The 19809-nt window shown below is 44.1% G+C and overlaps 1 protein-coding gene across 3 annotated transcripts in view; it reads right to left on the bottom strand.

Moving 5' to 3' along the window:
* Positions 1-205: 205 nt before the first annotated feature.
* Positions 206-19809, bottom strand: part of LOC147902966 (Glutathione S-transferase family protein) — a 67480-nt gene continuing 47876 nt past the window's right edge. The window contains exon 6 of one of the 3 annotated variants that reach the window (XM_087374079.1): positions 206-1206. In XM_087374079.1, coding sequence (XP_087230205.1) covers positions 1046-1206 — 161 coding nt within the window. In that variant the 3' untranslated portion in view covers positions 206-1045. Of the gene's footprint in view, positions 1207-16851; positions 16954-17519; positions 17571-19809 lie in introns of those variants that run through there. The other 2 variants (XM_087374080.1, XM_087374081.1) reach the window with 2 other exon arrangements.

Below are 19809 nucleotides of genomic sequence, written 5' to 3'. Positions count from 1 at the left end.
TAATAGTCGCCTAAAATTTTTTCGTAACTTGACAAAAATGGAAAAAAGGACGACCAAGGGGTGGCTATAGTAATAAGCCTCAGATTGCAATGCCAAAAAAGAGATAGAAGGGAAGCAATATTTGAAGGCTATTCACAACACAGCCAGAGAAATAATTCCATTTATCTGCTCTCTTAGGTTTTAAAAGTACAGTACACGAAGACAGCACCATGCAAATGACAATAGGGAAAGTCACTAATGCATATGGTTAAACAACAATGTAACACCCCACTTCTAAGAATATGCGCATTATGAAACTTCATCCAGAGTAGCACAGTCTTCAGTGTTATACAAAGTATCATGTGTGGAGTACAACAGCACAAAGGCAGCCAGTAGCTGCAGGGGACAGATTATTTTGAGAGATCTGGGAGAGATCACCGAAAACTTGGTGGTGAAGTCTGGCTGAGGATTTTTGTATTTCATTGTTCTTATTAAGGCATTCCCATAAAAGTTTTCAATCACTAGCTACAGTATCACAAATATTGTAGTAAGGTTCTGAAACACTTTGCAAAGGTGTTATCCCCATAGGAGTCTCTCTGATGATCACTGGAAAGAAGCATGTTGATGCCGGAGTTTCACAATAATCATTAATATGGGGCGGGAAAGTTAACAAAGACGAAGTTGAGGCTGAAAACTGATGAATCCAAGAAGTCCAACTCTCTCGTGAGCACCTGAGCTCAATTAACCCTCCCGACTCGCCTCAACAGACACCCAAACAAAACTTCAATAGCCCTAGCCCTCAGAAACTGCTGTGTGCAATCCTCATCAAACAACAAAAAACCCAGCTTGCGTAAAATGCAATGATTATTGTAGATAACTCAAGGACAAATTGCAGCCTTAGCATCCACCGGGCGATATGGCAATAAGATTTCCAGGCACCCCTTTCGTTGATAACTAGCAGTTAGCCTCAGACAGGCAGATATGGCAATAAGACTTCTCAGCTGCCCTTTCTCCCCTCAAAACAAATGCAGATCGCTACCCTAAGGTTATTATTTATGGTACAGACCTACTCTGTTATTCTTGACGATTCTCCCACTTCTGCTTCCATTCGTGCATACCAAGGTCCAATTTTGGTATTAGCCACCATATCATGACCGGCTCTAAGATTCCTTATCGGTTTCAGCACACCAAAGACAGCCAAATCTGCCAAGTTTGGTTTTGAGCCTCCTGCAAACACAAAAGGATTATGTTAAGACGTCAAAAATGTGTTCCCCATGACAAAAGCTAGAGTGCAATGATTGGCAGCATAACTCTATCTATGCTGTGCTATGGATGAACTTTTTTGGCCTTGGCAAGGTATCTCAAGAAGAGAATGCCATGCAAACAAGCTATATAGGTGTGTAACACACAGATTTGAGAAGAAGCTGCTTTTAAACATGCTTTCAAAATTTGCAATAGTTAAGCTATTTTCAATATTTACCAAAAAAGGGTATACCTGTGCAAGGAAGTACACAGTTTTAGATATAAAATGTACAAATTCCTCCATGAAGAGCAAGCAGCGGAATTAAAGCATGCATTACAAATATCAGAACACTAGCGAGTCTAAATCTACAAAATATTCTACATTCCACTTTCACTCAGCAATCTATATCCATGGTTGTCAGAAACGTCAGGTACGAAACGTCAGGTACGTTTTAGGGTCAAGTACCTAAACTTAAGAGACTTTAGAAACAAATAAATAAATTATATATATATATATAAAAGATATCTTATTAGTTATTAGTAATTTATAGTAGATACTGAGATGCATCATGCTGCATGTGCCATGGCGCATGCACATTGCACTTATTACTAGAACCATACAATATACAAAATCCAAGGCAAGTACTCAAAACTTTGCTGAGGGCAGGCTGAAAGCACACATGGTTCCAAGATCGACACACAGGATTGCAAGATTCATGCGTTGAGCAGCTCGAGGTGTTGGAAATGGTGCCATACGACATACGGCCGTCAACCTTAACCCAAGGTGCAATTTTTGGGCAAAAGCCCTAAATTTTAAGGCAGGTCTCTAAAGTTTCTAACGTTTCTAACCTTTACAGACTCGTATCTATCCAACCATGTCTAAATCTACAAAATAATATACATTCCAATTTCCTGAAGAAATATTGACCATGAAACCTGATGTACAAGCCTATTCTTTTAAAAGACTTACAATAATAGAAATTGCAACCCAAATCCATACTTTAGAATGCACAGGATGAGCCTTTGCCAGGACTAGAATAGTCAAATACGTCTTAAGAAAAGTGAGAAGGGTACTAAATACATTGATGGACGAAGTTTCATCTCATAACGGACAACCACAGATGTGGAAAATTCGATAACAACTTCTTGACCTTTGAAGGTTGCAAAACTGAACAGCTACATGTTTCTAGATGATCAGACATACCAGGGCTGGAGGAGGTCGGCCCAGTAGAGCCCTCAGCCGGGGTGTTTGGGGCTGGGAGTCAGCCCTCCATATGGCTGGCTAGCAGCCTCTTTATGGGGCCGAGGGGGTCAACCCCTAGGAGCTGCTCGGAGCTGTGTGCCAGCCTCCATAGGGCAGTAGAGGGGGTCATCCCACCTACTGTAGGGGTCGGCCTACAGACCAGCCAACTGGACAGGGGAAGAGGGAGGGGGTGCGGCAGGGGGGGGGGGGGGGGGGGGGCGGGGGGCGGGGGGGGGGGGCTGCCTATATATAGGCCCCCTCCCTCACTTGTCAATGCATTGCATCTCTTGCAGCGCAAATAATGCCTTGTATAGCAGAGGCTTCCCCACCGGTTTGTGGTTTTGTCTTGAGATCCTTGCATTTCTCTTGATCTCTCTCTCGATCCGCTGCACTTCTCACAATATCTTGTTTGGCAAACATCTTCCAACTTCTTACTTAGCTTGGCAAGCACCCAGTCCATTTGCGAGGGACGAGTGACTGTCCACCCCAAGGGGTAACCAAGACGACGCACAAGCCGTGTGTAAAACCTCTCCCGGCCATAAAATATGGTGCCAATCTTTCACATGCAAAGGAAAAAGCTTAGAATTTTGAAAATTGACTTGTAATCCAGCTGCCAAACCATATATTGACAATGCAAGCATAAGGCATGAAAGATCCTTTTCATTGTTCTAAGGCATTAAGGAGTCATCAGCATACGCTTGTGCTATCAACAGCCTTCTTACATGCATCTACAATCCATACAGCTCACTTGTAGCTAGTAAATAATCGAAGCATAGATGAGTACCTATTGCATCAACCAAGGTACTGAGAGAGCAACATTGGCAAACGTAACATAAAAGAGGCTATTCATCAATAATGCGATCACCCGCCAGAATGCCAGCAGTTTACTATCTTGATATAACCAAAAATTTGACGTGCTGCATTTTTTTCCCAAAACCCAAAGATTTCATAGTCTACAAGATGAAATCCCATTGTACAATATCAAAAGCTTTAGCAATACCCACCTGCGATAAGAGAATATCCTACTCAGTGTACTTGACATATTCAATCCCCACATACGCATTGGCAATATCAACTATAATATGTCTGCTGGGAATGAACCCATACTCGGTAGTGTGTAAACCCTCATACAAAAAGCCTTAAATACCATTCACTATCATCTTGGCCTCCAACCAGCAAAGACTCACACAAATGTTTCTTGGGGAATAATTTAATCAGCTCTTTCTTCTAGCTACCTACATTTGTTGAGTTTCCCAAGCATGATTTATCATAAACAATAGTGCAGGTGAGATGGTATCCCAATTCTATAGAAAGAACTCCACTGAGACAGAATTGGAGTGACAAACTGACTAACACATGTAACGCGAATTTGTCGAGTTACCATCTTCCTCTTTAATCTTACAGACATTTGCAATCGCCTTTTATAGAGTGACCCTTTCAAAAAAACCCTGGAGGAGCCCCTCATCCCTGAAAGCCCTCTGCCAGGCCCAAGTGTCCCCTTCCTACAATTAGTATATTGAAGAAAATGTCATAGACGAGTAGCCTCAACATGAGATAATTCCCAAATTTGATTGATTTATGTCAAGTCATGACAAGTTCTTTTAGCCATAGCAACATCCTCCCTAAGAGAACACATGTAGTTCCTGCCATACTCACAAATTACATGCGTTCTCGCCATGTAGTTCTTGCCATACTCAAAAATTACATGCTGCATAAGGAATAACAAAGGCAAGCCATGCATAGTCAATATCTATGTGACAGTGTGGCCAAAGAGGAGCAATAGCATCACGCACCATATCTTTATATGCCTAATGCTGCAAATAACTATTTCTTATGAGAAGTAGCCTTTTATATCATAAAAAGATAGCTGCAACCAAAGAGGGGTATGAATTGAATGCGGGAAAGCATAATCAGCCCACATATTACAAGTGAATGCACATATTGATGCGCATTAAGAATATACTAGAGATCCAAACAAGCTCAATAGGTAAACTGCACACTATGTTGAGAGGTACACCCGGGAAACAAGGACCGTGTTTCTTTCCATAGGTCAACAACACCAAACTAGAGGAGTAGCTGAGTCCATTGCAATCGTTTAAAGGCTGTGAGAGGGAAAGAATGGGGGAGAAGAACAACGGGGAGAGAGTGAGAGAGAGGGGAGACACAAAAGATGTGGGTGTGAAGTGTTGAGCCACACCACAAACTCATAGGTTTTATTAGGATTAGGCTTTCACCCTATGACTGTCTTAAGACAGTCATAGGTGTCATATCTTTAATAAAAGGGTGGCAATGTGCCTTTACCCCAACAACCTCCCACCTAAAGGCCAATGTGCCTAAAGGGGAGAAAAGAATAAAAAATTACAGCAGTATACAGTTCCTGTATACAAGACCATAAAATAAGAATGGTCTCATCCTAATCCCATGATGTGGCGGCAATGTGCAAACCGCTCTGTAGGCAAGCTCTTAGTGAGCAAATCTGCAGGATTATCATCAGTATGCACCTTCACAAGCTCAAGTCGCTTGTCTTCCAGTACCTCCCTGATGAAATGGTATTTCACATCTATGTGCTTGATCTTTTGATGAAAGACCGGATTCTTTGCCAACATGATAGCACTCTGACTATCACAATGCAAAACTGGCATATTTCCTGTAATGCCCAAATCTCCCATCAGCCGAGTAAGCCATATTGCTTCCTTGCAAACCTCAGTGGCTGCAACATATTCAGCTTCAGTGGTTGACAGTGCAACGCATTTCTGCAACCGAGACACCCATGATATAGCACCTCCTGCAAATGTGAAAATATAACCGGTAGTAGACTTCCGGTTATCTGCATTCCCTGCATAGTCTGAATCTGTAAAACCATGCACCAATGCATCCTGCCTACCATAGCATATGCACAAGTCTTTGGTACCCTTGAGATACCTCAAGACACCTTTCACTGCTTCCCAGTGCTGCTTGCCTGGATTTGCCATATACCTGCTGATGACTCCCACCACAAAAGCAATATCCGGACGAGTGGCAACCATGGCATACATCAAAGAACCAACTGCAGATGCATACGGAACCTTGGCCATTTCAGCCTTATCATCATCTGATCTGGGGCTGTCCTTACTGCTGAGTTTTAAATGTGGAGGCAACGGGGTACTAATAGACTTCCCCCCCTCCATTTTAAACCTCTGCAGTACTTTGTCAATGTACTCCTTCTGTGACAGAAACAAAAGTCCCTTAGACCTGTCATGAGTAATCCGCATGCCAAGAATATGGTTTGCATCACCCAAGTCTTTCATGTCAAAAGACTTATGCAGTTGTTTCTTCAAAGCACTAATCTCCTGCTGAGATTTACTGGCAATCAGCATGTCATCCACATATAGAATGAGTAGCATCAAACTGCCGTCCTTTGCCCGTTTGGTGTACAAGCAATGATCGGTCTCACACCTATGATACCCTTGGGACTGCATGAAGGCATCAAACTTCTTGTACCATTCTCTTGGCGCCTGCTTGAGTCCATACAAGCTCCTCTTGAGCTTACACACAAGCTGCTCTTTCCCTTTAACAGCATATCCCTCTGGCTGACTCATATAGATCTCATCATGGAGATCTCCGTGAAGAAAAGCAGTCTTCACATCCATCTGACATAAATCCATGTCCTCATGAGCAACAAGAGCTAACACTGCTCTCAAAGTAGTCATCTTGACTACAGGGGAAAAGATCTCATCAAAGTCAATGCCCTTCTCCTGCTTAAATCCCTTGGCAACCAATCTGGCCTTATACCTCGGTAAAGCATTTGAATCCACTTTGACTTTGTAAACCCACTTGCATGGCAAAACCTTTCTGCCTGCAGGTAGCTGCACCAAGTCCCATGTATCATTTTGAAGTAGGGAGTCCATTTCAGATTGCATGGCTTTCTCCCACTTCCTTTTCTCTGTTCTTCCCATAGCTTCCTTGAAGCTGGAAGGCTCACCACAATCTGTCAGCATGATAAAATCAGCCACATTATTGGCTCCTGGAACAAACCTATCAGGAGGCCGTTGTACACGGGTGCTCCTCCTAACAAAATGTTCCGGATTAGGCTGCTGTCTAGCCTGTTCGTCATGCATGACGGGTGGCTGTACCACCATATTTGGCTGTTCTACAGCCCCATTTGCTGGCATATCCAGTGGTGCATCATTGGCAAAATTATCTGGCTGATTTTCAGCCTGTATACCCTCTTGAACAGGGTTATCTGCAGCAGCCTGCTGCTGCATATAAATGGGCATTCTTTGCTGTCCGACATCATCATAAATAACCCTCCTGTATTCCACAGGTTGCACGGGTTCTTTGTGTACACTATCCTCTTTAAAGATGACATCATTGCTGCGTATAATCTTCCGTTTAACGGGATCCCATAACCTGTACCCCATTTCACCTTCGTCACCATAACCCATAAAGATGCATCTGGAAGACTTTGGCTCCAGTTTGATGCGTAGTTCTTTGCGTATATGAGCAAAGCACTCGCAGCCAAACACACGTAAGTGCTTATATGAAGGTGGCTTGCCAGACCACACCTCCTCTAGCACTTTCAACTCCAAAGCCTTGTTCGGCGACCTGTTAATTATGTGAACTGCTGTTTGCACGGCTTCTGCCCAAAAGCCATGGGGCAATGCAGCATAAGACAACATACATCGAACCTTCTCCTGAATAGTTCGATTCACACCATTTTGAGATGCATTATGAGGGGCTGTGAGTTCCTGTTTAATGCCCTTAGCTTCGCAAAACTGTACAAAAGCATGTGACACATACTCACCCCCATTATCGGATCTGAGGCATTTCAGCCTGCGACCTGTCCGATTCTCAACCTGAGCGACAAACTTCTTGAAAGCATCTAAGGCATCGCTTTTATGCTTCAAGAAATAGACCCACACTCTGCGTGTAGCATCATCAATAAAGGTAATGAAATACTTTGCACCCCCTAGTGATAGCTGTGGCATCTCACACAAATCAGTGTGCACTAGATCAAGCGGTGCTCTATTTTGGGGAGTTCTCCTCTTATGAGGAGTCATAGAATGCTTTCCAAAAATGCAATGATCACAAGTAGGCAAATCTGAAAATGAAAGAGAAGGCAGATAACCCAAACGTGACAGTTCTTGCATTTCTTTAACGGACATGTGTCCCAACCGGCTATGCCACAATAAAACCTTTGGCAGCTCGGTTATGGCAACAACATGATTACCTACACTGGAAACATAAAGAGGGTACAAGGTATCACTCTTATAACCCTCAGCCACTACAACCTGGCCATCAGTAATCACCCATTTGGAATCCCCAAATGTGGTGTGGTAACCAATGTCATCCAATAGGCCAGTGCTAATCAGATTTTTCTTGATTTGCGGCACATGGCGAACACCATCAAGCATAAATGTGCGTCCATCAGGGAATACTATCTATATATTGCCAATCCCTGCAATCTGACATGCATAGTTGTTCCCAAGGTGAACAACTCCATGAGTACCTGTGTAGGAAGTAAACCACTCCCTATGAGGAGTAACATGAAAAGAAGCACCTGAATCCAAGTGTCATGGCCATCAATAACCAATGTATGTGCAATTACAGCAGAAGAGCATAAAACATCATGCCTGTCACTTTCACTGTCTTCTGCTGCAACATTCACTGCATCCAAGTCATCTGCCTTGGCCTTGCCTTTGCCTTTGCTTCCACTGCCTGCATCCTTTCCCTCAGCCTTCTTGGCTTTCTGATCCCGTATAAACTTGAAGCACTTAGACTTCACATGTCCCTTCTTACCACAGTAAAAGCATTCAATATCCTTTTTGCCTCGGGACTGACTGCGGGATTTGGACTTTCCAGCAGATCTTCCCTTCTGCTGAGTCCTGCCTCTTTCCTGTACTTGCAAAGCATTTGAAGACTTGCTGCCCGCATTATTCTTCCTGCTCATCTCCTCCATAAGGAGAGAGCTCTCCACATCAGCATATATAAGAGTGACATTTGAATTAGACAGGGTGGTCTTGAAAGTGTCCCAACTCTCAGGGAGGGTACACAACAAGAAGGTAGCCTTGAACTCCTCATCAAGGTTCAACCCCTGTGCAATCAGCTATGTAAAGATGGCATTGAACTCACTCAAATAAGAGGTCATAGCTGTACCTTCCTTCATGCGAAGATCAACCAGCTTCTTCAACCAATAAACCTTACTGGATGAACTCTTTTGGGCATACAACTCTGCTAGCTTCTGCCATAGGCCATAAGAGGTCTTTTCAGCCTGAACATTGAACACAAGAGAATCACTGAGAGTAAACATGATAGCAGCCCTAGTGTCCAAATCTAGCTCCTCCCACTCATCATCTGACATCCCAGATGGCTTGACACCCTTCACCCTTATGGGCTTAGAAATCTTCTTTAGCAGAAGTACATTCAAACACTGTTCTGCCCATAATGCATAATTGTGTGCCCCTTCCAATTTCTTTATGTTCAGAATTGATGATTCACTTCCCCCTGATGCCATATCAGATAAGGAAAGTACCTGACTCCCTGTAAGTCAAAAATGACTGAATAAAATTCTGATTTCTCAGAAAAACCTGCTCTATCAAGAGCCAGGAGCACTCACAATAGTGCTGTTTTTACTGTCAAAAAAAAATCTGCAGCAAAACAGAAAAATTTCCCTCCAGTTACTGTACCTTCTGACACACTGTACCGTGCTCAAATAGGCATAAAACAGTAATTTCAGAATGCTGCAGCTGTTCCACAAGTGCTTTATCAGTGCATCATCAGATGACGAAGCTTAAAACACTGCTGTCCTGGACACTTCTCCCACCTCAGATGAGGTATTGCACTGATTTTATATGCATAAACCACTTATCATACACTGTTTTGTTCACTGAAAAGAGGCTCCAGACACTTCAGCCTGTCACAAACCTGCAACAGAGAATGGGACAAATCCCAAGCAATCACCCTTCTGCCAAGGGGATAAAAGGCATCTGAAGGTCTCAAACAGTAACTCAAGTGCTCACAAGCAAAATCTGGGCAAAAGCCCCTTGATTTGACACCTGTACCAAATGAAAAACACCTCAACACTGAGGTAGCATACAAAATACAGCGCTTTCCTGGTACTTTCACCTGACAATGTGATGCATACATGGCCCTATGTACACAGTAACAACACAGATCCCAACGTACAAACACTGAAGAGGAAATCTTTTGAGCACTGTCAACGATGGACAGTTAGGGACCGAGTAAACTCGATGCGCCCTGGCCAAGTGTGGCTCAACTTAGATTTTCAAAGTGTCGTACACAGAATGTGACCTGCAAGAAATGTCACTGAATACACTGCGGAAACAAGACCAATGTGGGCACCCTGGCTCCACACTGCCTCAAGGCATACACTGCATAAGCTTCCAGGCAAAAGCCCTTTGAAAATGTCACCCAAAAGCTGAGATTTGCACTCAGCAAAAGCATAAAAGCCCTCTGCAAAATCAAGGCATTTGACCTTCCCGAAACAAAATAACTGTGCACCACCACACACTGTGGCACTAGTCACCTCAAGCACGAGGGACAAGAGTGTACTTGCTGTACCTCAAACACACAGTTTTGAAAACTAAAAAAACGGGAATGAAGAGCAGAGTGCTCTCTTTTCCTGCTTCTCCCAAAAAAAATTTTCTGTGCCTGCTGTACTTCCTGTACCTGCGCAGTCCTGCTGTACTTCCTGTACCTGCGCAGTGCACGAATCCCCAAAAAAAATTTCTGTCCTCCTGCTCGTCGCGACGCTTGTACGGCAGCGTCCGTGCGGTACGGCTCCTGTCCGGCAGGCGATCGATGTGCGCGCGCTGCGCGCTTTGGCTATGCGCGGCCCGGTGCTGTGCGATGCACGCATTGGCTGCGCCTGCGCAGCTAGCAGCAGCTAGCTGCTGCTGCAGCTTTAGCTGCATGAGCAGCTGTTCTGCTCGCGCTGCCCCGCTCGCTCGCGCTGCCGCCCTTGCTCGCGCTGCCCCGCTGTGCTCGTGCGTGCTGCCGCCCTTGCTGCTGCTGCTGCTGCTCTGCTCGCTGCTACCGCTGCTGAGGGCACGAGGCCCGAGGGGGGGAGGAAGGGGTAGACCGGAGTGGGAGTGAGAGGAAGAGATGAAGGCTCTGATACCAGTTGAGAGGGAAAGAATGGGGGAGAAGAACAACGGGGAGAGAGTGAGAGAGAGGGGAGACACAAAAGATGTGGGTGTGAAGTGTTGAGCCACACCACAAATGTAAACTACTCGGTGCTTTCTATCAATTCAAACAACGGATTTTGCAGAGGCATTTGAATGAGTTGATTGCGAGTTGCCAAACACATATACTTGAACTTAAGAGTTTGCAATTAAGCTGGAATTAAGACTTATACAGCTTAAACACAAAGTGACATCATTGGAGAATGCAATATGATTGAGGGGCCAAGACGGGGCCCCCCCCTTATCCAGGCTCACTTTATTCTTGAAAATGGAGATACAAGACCAAGGTGCAATGCACCTTCCAAACTGATGAACTCAGTGAAAACCTAGGACCTAGATACAAGACTCAAGAGCATATGTACAAGGTAGACAACAAAAAGGAGGACTCCAAGCTCAGGTTTCAGCTCTTGGCTTGCCCAATCCACAAGGAAGAAGCCTGCAACAATCACCACTTACATCCAACATTAGAGACAAACACTAGTTTCTAGAAAGATAGTAGAAACAACATGAAATAGTGCTGTAAATGAGATAAACTTGACAATACAGGCTCCCTTCGTGACTTGGCCCTTTTGTAGATGAAGTCCTTGATGCCTCTGAAGCTACCTTGGGTGAGGAGAGTGTGGAAATGGGGCTGGAATGAGAACAGCTTAGAAAAACAGCCTGTAGGCTAGAGAGAGAAAGCTTTTATGGAGTGATAGCTGTAGAGAGAGAGTGCCTATGCTGATCCCAAGGGAGGAGATGTAAGAGAGGAGCTGCTGCTGTTCCAGAGGTGCACAGAAAGGCAGATTTCTGCAAGGGAAATGGGCTGGAACAGTAGAGAGAGAAATTCTGCAGTAGAGAGAGAGACTGCAGCAGGAGAGAGAAAGGGGCTGTGGCTGCTCCAGGCTAGGTGAAGGAGAGAGGATGCTGCTGCTGTTCCAGAAGAGCTAAGAGGGGGCAGATTTCTGGAGAGGAGGGGCTGGAACTGTAGAGAGAGAATGTGCTGTTGTAGAGAGAGAGTGCTGCTGAGGTGAGAGAATGGCCTGGGGAGAAGCTGGCTGCACCCAAGGAGCTGGAGAGGTTCTGCTGCATCATCTAAAAGGAGGGAGAAGAAAAGTGACGAAATTTTCATGTGTGGAATGAAGGGGAGAGGTCTTCTTTTATAGGCTCAGCCCCCCCCCTAGGCCTAGAGTGGAAGGTGGACACTTGTCCCAGATTTTTGGTGGGCTGCAGTCCCAAAGAGGACAGCCCACAACCTGCCCCAAATCTACCAGATTTGGGGCCAAACACTTGCCCTGCATGCCCTGCCACTTGCCATGCATGCTGCCACATGTGTGGGACAGGTGGACTGACCTGCCAGCTCAGATTCCAAGTGGCAGTCTGCCACGTGTCAGCTGCCACGTCACTCCCAAAAATCCTAAAATTTCAAAGTTGTCAGAATTTAATTCTGATCGCACACACGGGTTCCTAACAGCTTAGACTATCTATTGACGTACTCTAAGGTCATAATTGAGCCATACTGAGCTCATTTGTTTGTCGTCTTATCTTGTATCTCCATTACTCTTGGCATGCTGCCAGGCCCACACCCAAAGCTCAGGGAACATTCTCTTGAATGGTTCCTAGGTCGGTATGCAATCTGTGCATTTGATTGGTCCCATGTTTGGGTACTCAGGTGGGGTGTGGTTTCTAGATGTCCCTCTCAAAGAGAGGCCATCACTCTTGTGGGTCACTAATGCCCATAACCCCAAGCAAGGGGGTCCACCCTCAAATGCTAGACCTAGTCCCCATTGTCCGTAACTGAACAGAAGGAAAACATTTCATTTCTTAATAAGCATACTATTGAAAAACAAAAAGAAATAGTACCAAGCAAGTGGATACATGTTGAAGCAGGATGACATTCCCTCCGTCTTTCATTCGGTTGTCCGCAACTGAAATGCTTCCTCATAAGCATCCAGGATTTCAGGACACTCCTGAAATGTAGCTCTGTCCACCCATTGGGCATCGGTGGATGGGAGCCCTCTGAACTTCAAAAGGTACATTTTGCGAGTCGTGCCTCGACGTCCCGTAGTGAAGTTATGCAAAATAATTTGCTCTGGGATCAACAAGATCTCAGTGTCCTCTACTTCAGGTGCATCGTCCAGTGTGGGCTCTTGAGGTGGTTCCCCAATGAAGGGTTTCACCAAGCTTACATGGAAGACATTGTGGATCTTCCAATGCTCTGGAAGTCTCAATCGGACCGAGACATCATTTATTACCTGCAACACCTGAAAAGGACCATAATATTGAAAGGATAGCTTGAAATAGATGCGCTTTTCGCCCACTTTGGTTTTTAACCGGGCTTTCTCAAATTTCAATAAGACCCATTGGCCTTCTTTCACTGCAAACGCCCTCCGTCTTTTATTTGCAGCTGCTCTTTGTTTCTCCTGTGCCTTTTGAATGGCTGCTCGAACCGTGGCATAAGCAGAGTCATAATCCTCCACGAATTGATCAGCGGCAAAGATTTTCTCTTTTGTTTGCATGAGTGGAGTTGGTAAAGATCTACCATATACAATTTCGAAAGGAGCTTTTCCAGTGGAGGAATGAATTGTGTTGTTATAAGCAAACTCCACAAGAGGAAGGAATTTCTCCCAAAAGGTTTGCTGGTCATGCACATAAAATTTCAGCAAATCCAAGAGTGTACTATTCGTAACTTCAGTTTGGCCATCCGTTTGAGGATGAAAAGCTGAGGAGAAACTTAGAAGAGTTCCAAGGTTCTCAAACAAAGCCTGCCAGAAGTTACTAGTGAACTTTGAGTCTCTATCTGATACTATAGACTTGGGCATGCCGTGGTGTCTAAAGATGTGTCTAATAAATAAATGGGCAGCTTCAGGTGCCTTGAGATTCTTTCTGCAAGGAATGAAGTGGGCTTGCTTGCTGAATCGATCTACTATCACCCAAATCATGTCATGATTTTGATTGGTCCTGGGAATTCCTGTAATGAAGTCCATGGTGATGTGTTCCCATGGTCTCTCAGGAATGGGTAGGGGCTGAAGTAAACCCTTGGGTTTTCCTCTCTCATACTTAGCTTTTTGACATGCGAGACAAGCTAAAATGTAGGCAGCAGTGTCCTTTTTCATGTTAGGCCAGTAGAAAAATTTATCCATGGCTGAAAAGGTGGCCACAATACCCCTATGACCAGCATAGGGTGGGTTATGGCTTTCCTCCATCACTTTAGATCTAAGCTGCTTTGTGATACATAGTTTGTTCTCCATGAATAAATAGCCATCCCTGATGTGGTAGGCATGATGGGTGCCTCCATCTTTCAAATGTGCCCATGGCTGAGCAAAATCAGCATCTCCCTCATAGAATTCTTTGAGGGCTGTTAGCTCATCATGATAGGGAACTGAAATATGGTGAAGCCGTGGTCTACGAGAAAGGGCATCAGCCACTACATTCTCTTTTCCAGGAGTATATTGTATCTGAAAATGAAATGATTGCAGAAAGGTAGACCATTTCATATGTCTCTCTCTGATCAGAGGTTGAGTTAGAAAATATTTAAGACTTTCATGATCAGTTTTTACAAGAAAATCTATCTCTAAAAGATAATGTTTCCAAAGTTTGAGAGCATGAATTACAGCTAAGAGTTCTTTTTCATAGATATCATAATGAAGTTCAGCATCTCTTAGTTGTCGGCTTTCAAAGGCCACAGCATGACCATCCTGGGTAAGAGAAGCCCCAAGGCAATCGCCACTGGCATCAGCTGCTACTAGGAATGGTTTCCTTAAGTCAGGAATGATAAGTACAGGAGCTGTAGTCAGGGCATGCTTTAGAGCATTAAAAGAGTCCTTTTCTTTTTGGGTCCATCTGAACTTTAGATTTTTCTTAGTGAGATCATGTAGAGGGGCTGCAAGTTCAGCAAAATGCCAAATAAACCTTCGGTAATATGAGCATAGGCCTAGAAAAGACCTTACCTCATGGGCATTCTTCAAGTCAGGCCACTCTACAATTGTCTGTATCTTGGCTGGGTCCATACGGACACCTTCTCGTGAGATAATGTGACCAAGATAGTGAATCTCAGGAAGAAAGAACTCACCTTTCTTCTCATTGATGTGAAGAGCATTTTCAGCTAAGATTTGAAATACAATCTTTAGATGTTCCTTATGCTCTTCCTCATTCTTGCTGAAAATGAGGATGTCATCAAAGAAGACGGCAGTGAACTGTCTATAGTTCCTGAACAACCGTTCCATCAGTCGATTGAACGTGGCTGGGGCATTAGTAAGGCCAAATGGCATTACCATATATTCATACAGCCCAAATGTGGTTCGGAAGGCTGTTTTATGAATGTCCTCAGGTACAACTCGTACCTGATGGTAGCCACTCTTAAGATCTATGCGGCTGAAAATTTCAAATCCTCCTAAACGATCAAAGATATCGTCTATACGAGAAATTGGGAAACGATTCTTAACCGTCTGTTTGTTTAAGGCTCTATAGTCTATGCACATCCTGAAGGTTTTATCCTTCTTTTGGACTAGTAAGACAGGAGAGCAAAAAGAAGAACTACTGGGTTGGATCAATCCCTTGTCCAAGAGTTCTTGGACTTGCTTGAAGATTTCATCTTGTTGAGATTGACTAACTCTATATGGGGGTCTATTTGGAGGTGAAGACCCTGGAACTATGTCAATTTTGTGATCCTCTGGTCTCTCAGAAGGGAGGTGACTAGGAAGTTCCTGAGAGAAGCAACTAGAGAATTCCTGAAGGAAATCTAATCTTTCTTTTGTGAGAGGATCTAACTTTTCTTCACCTGGTTGCTTATCGCGTACAAACACTAGAAAAGAACATACTCCTTTCTTAAGCAAATTGGGAGATCGTGCATGACTTACCATAGGAATGGTGTTTCCTGAAACTCCCGCTGTAATGCTCACATCTCTACCCTTATGTTGGAGGGTTAGAATATTCTTCACATAATCGATTCGGGGGTTGACTTGCTTATGCCAGGGCATGCCGAGAATTACATCTGATCCTTGAGGTGGTGCCACCATGAAGGGTAGATGATCCAAGTACCCCTGGATGTGTAACCGAAGCTTGCCGATGATGGGGTACACCTTCTCTTCTTGGTTCTTGAAGGCTGCAGTTGCCTCCAAGGCTTCTCCTTTATCCTCTGGGGCTATCCCCAAGTTCTGTGCCATCTCATGAGAAATAAAGTTGTGAGTAGCTCCACTATCGAACAAAAACAAAGCGGATTGGATCCTTTACCTGACCCCATGTTTTCAACAAACTATGGGTGTCGTTTACAGCTCCCTTTTCAGGAGGTGCTTCCACCTTGTTGACTACCAAAACTGGCTTTTTGAGGGCTGCTTCTTTGTTGCTGTTGTTTTTGGCAGCTTGAGGGCATTCGTAGAAGTTGTGGCCTCGATCGCCACACTTGAAACACCGCCCTTCGGAGTAATACTTTTGCTTCTGTTGTGGAGACAATGAGCTGAAAGTGCGGGCTGCTTTCTTCGAAGGAGGCTGGCTGGCTGACTTTTGCTCTTTTGGTGCGTCCTTTGCTGTCTCCTTACCCTTTTGTTCCTTGGAAGAGGTTCCCTCGGACTTCCGCTTGTTGTTGCTGCCATTCCGCTTGTTGGAGAAAGATTGTTTCTTCTCCACCTTCAAGGCGATGTTGATGGTGTCTTTGAGAGAAGTAGGAGTGGCAATGTCCACCTCATGCTGAACGATATACCGTAGGCCAGCAAAGAACTTCCTTTGCTGCTCTTTTTTATCCTTCCTACTGAATGCTTGAACTTTTAACAAAGTATCCCAAAAACGATCAACATACTCACTGACTTTCTCTTCTTGGCATTGGCGGAGGATGTCCCACTGCACCATTGTATCTCTCTTAAACTCCTTAGGCAGGAAGTGCCTCATCAAGTTCTTCTTGAAGTGCTTCCAGGTGTGGGCTTGCTGTCCAGTGTTGACCATAGCTGCCCACCAGAGTGAAGCACGGTCTTGCATGTGCAGGACGGCAAACCGGATCTTCGCCTTGTCTTCGTACTCGTCCCCCTCAAAGAAATACTCGAGGTCTCGGATCCACGCCAGCAAGACCTCGGGCTTGTCCTCTCCCTTGTACTTGGTAAACTTGAAGAGCTTATCTCCAAGAGGTACCTTATACAAACTCATAGGTTTTATGCTTTCACCCTATGACTGTCTTAAGACAGTCATAGGTGGCATATCTTTAATAAAAGGGTGGCAATGTGCCTTTACCCCAACAGGCTGTGTATGACAAGAGGTATTATCTCCCGACAGTGCCGCATTATTAAAATCCCCACATAGAATAAATGCATTTTGCCTCCATGGATATTGCAACATTGCCTGCCAGATTAAAGCTCTACCATGTGATGATTGTGGATCATATACTAAGGCAAACTCAAAAATCTCCCCTTCCAAGAAGACATTGCATAACAATCCATCGACCTTCTAGGTCGAGCCACAACAGGCTGAAGTGCATGGACATGTTTTACAAGAACTACCACTCCACAAAAGGAGTTATCACCTGCATAGAAAATGTCATATCCAACAAAATGCCATGTCTGGCAATATGTAACAAGATAAACTTCACGAAGAAGGGACAAAATAACACAAAATGAATTTGCTATATATAAATACCAAATGATATTAAAGGAACTCTGCTCACGTGCATCCATCCATAACAAGGACAAGTTAGAACAAGAACCCTTAATTGTGGGACTGCAGGCTTCAAAGCGCATCTCCACTTGTTATCAATGTCTTAACATCATAAGCTATTTACAACAGCAAATTTTATCAACCTTGGACGGTGGTGCATTGTGTGGTGTACCCCAACACTTGATTCACATGTATCCAAATGACAAAACCATGGCTTCTCATTATGCTCCTATAAGGCCACTATATCAGGCTGCACTCTCTTGACATCCCCATACAATCTTCCATTTTTGCAGATCACATAAAACCTGTACATTGGAAGTCCAATCATTTTATTTGTGCCAGCATATTTACAAATTTACAGATATGAACATTCTCTATCCCACCCAAAAAAAAATCAAGACTGCATGTCCACCTCAGGATTCAAAGCATGAACTTGAGGACCGGGCAATAACAATCTTCTAGGAACAAAGTGCAACTCGCAGCGCAAGTAATGCCCATGCCTGAATTTTCAGTAGTGGTAACCCATTAGATGATGCACCTATCCATGTACAAGGTAGAAGAGGCCTTCTAGCTGAGGATATTTTTATCGGGGTTTGTCAACCTTCATTCGAAGTTTTCTCCTTCGCTTTTACTGGAGCTATAGAGGCATTTGACCAGCACCATTGCTAGCAGGAGAGACGTTAGCCTCTCCTTTATCTTAGACAGAAATGGCTGGCTTATTGAATTTATTTTCTAGGGGACATTCTAAGACTAGGTCGCCAAAATTCAAAGCATCCACCTGCAAAAAGATCCCATTTCAGCTTATAAAAAGCACCGCCCATGCATGGTTGACACGTACGATCACGTTCGATGCATACCGTTCGATATTAGTACGGTACTAAACAAACTAAAAAATCTTAGGCGTACGTTCGATGGTACGTTCGATACCCAAAAAAAAAAGACAAAGATTTTAGAGTTTTGGAGTAGGTACTTGTACAAGCTTTAAAACTTGTACAAAACTGTTAGAATTATAGATATAATTCAGCAGTGACCAATGTAATTTAATAAGCTAGTTAGGGGCACTTTTCCCTCTTTAAGAGGTTTTCCCCCCTAACTGCGGTTAGTTCATTAACTATGGTTAGTGACTACTAAGGTTTTGTCACTAGGACAAGACCTTATCTCACTCTTTCAGTTGTATCACTCTTACACTCTTCTGTTGCAACTAAGCTCTCAAGCTTTCAGCTCTCAGCTCACTCTCTTGCTCTCTCTCTCCCCAAATCTTACATTTGGTATCAGAGCAGATCGTGCTCTTGGACCTGCATGTGGATTACACTCTTCTATTGCAACTAAGCTCTCAAGCTTTCAGCTCTCAGCTCACTCTCTTGCTGTCTCTCTCCCCAAATCTTACATTTGGTATCAGAGCAGATCGTGCTCTTGGACCTGCATGTGGCTTATGCTGCCCTTTACCCTTGGGCTTGAACTTAGAGAGCATAGCATGCTCGCCAGCCCGGGTTGCCATATTTTTGCGTGTTTGTTCCTCCTGCAACAGAAGTCCTACCAACTCGTGAAAGGAGAGAGGATTGCTGCCCCCCCTCAATAACAAATTCAGTGAGGTGTGGAAACCAAGATAGGACTCAGGAAGAGAGTTCAAAGTGGTGGAGATCATCTCTGAATCCGGAATGACTTCATCAATGTTCAGCAATTGTTCCCTGAGATCCTGAAGCTTCATGAGGTGAAAACTATGGAATCTCCCTCCTCCATATGTGTATGGGAAAGTTCTCGCTTCAGAAAGGAAACTCTGGCATCGTTTCTTGCTGCAAACATACTCTCCAGTATTACCCAAGCTGCCATAGATGTCTTGCATGACTGAATATGAGGTATAATGAACCTCTTGACAGAAAGAGAAATTACTGAAAGAGCTTGTGCATCTCTAGAGTCCCATCTTTTCTGCTCTACTGTGGGAGCTCCTGGAGCGGCTGCTCCAATTACCTGTGCTGTATTTGTACCTCTATCCCTGCCTCCAGCTGGAATGACAAGTATAGGCGTTGTATCTGGTCTTTCTTCATCTCCATTGACATAATCCCAAAGATTTCTGCCAACTAAGATATTGCGAACCATGAAACTCCAAAAGGAGTAATTGGTGCCATCCAACTTATCCTCCTGTGTGAGAACCCCGAACACCTCATTTGAGTTGTTATGTGCCATTTTTGTAAGATAAACTCAGAAATACAGCAAACTGAACAAGTAGAATCCCTTCCTGGGATGTAAGATGCACAAGTAAATTCTCTGCAAAGAAGAATATGCCCACAGTGACAAATACTGTCACAGCCTGTCAAAGGCTCAAAATGCACCACAATGCTCTGCTCAATGCCCAAAAATCTGCAAATAGAATCTGCAAAAAGGCAAAAGTCTGCAATTTGACTCGTACTGAGTCCAAAACTGTCTGCAAACTTCCAAAATGCTCTTTTACCTGCAAAATTGCAACTTAAATGCAAAAGCCCCAATTTCTTGTGGGAGATTGCATACAGAAGAGGGCAAATGGTCTGAAAGCCCCAAATGTTGCAG

The sequence above is a fragment of the Dipteris shenzhenensis genome, chromosome 4, assembly GCF_047967505.1.
Source record: "Dipteris shenzhenensis isolate YYH24624 ecotype China chromosome 4, Dip_SZ_1.0, whole genome shotgun sequence".
In the NCBI taxonomy this organism is placed as follows: Eukaryota; Viridiplantae; Streptophyta; class Polypodiopsida; order Gleicheniales; family Dipteridaceae; genus Dipteris; species Dipteris shenzhenensis.
The sequence above is the reverse complement of the archived record's forward strand: the minus strand, read 5'-3'. Positions and strand labels throughout refer to the sequence as shown.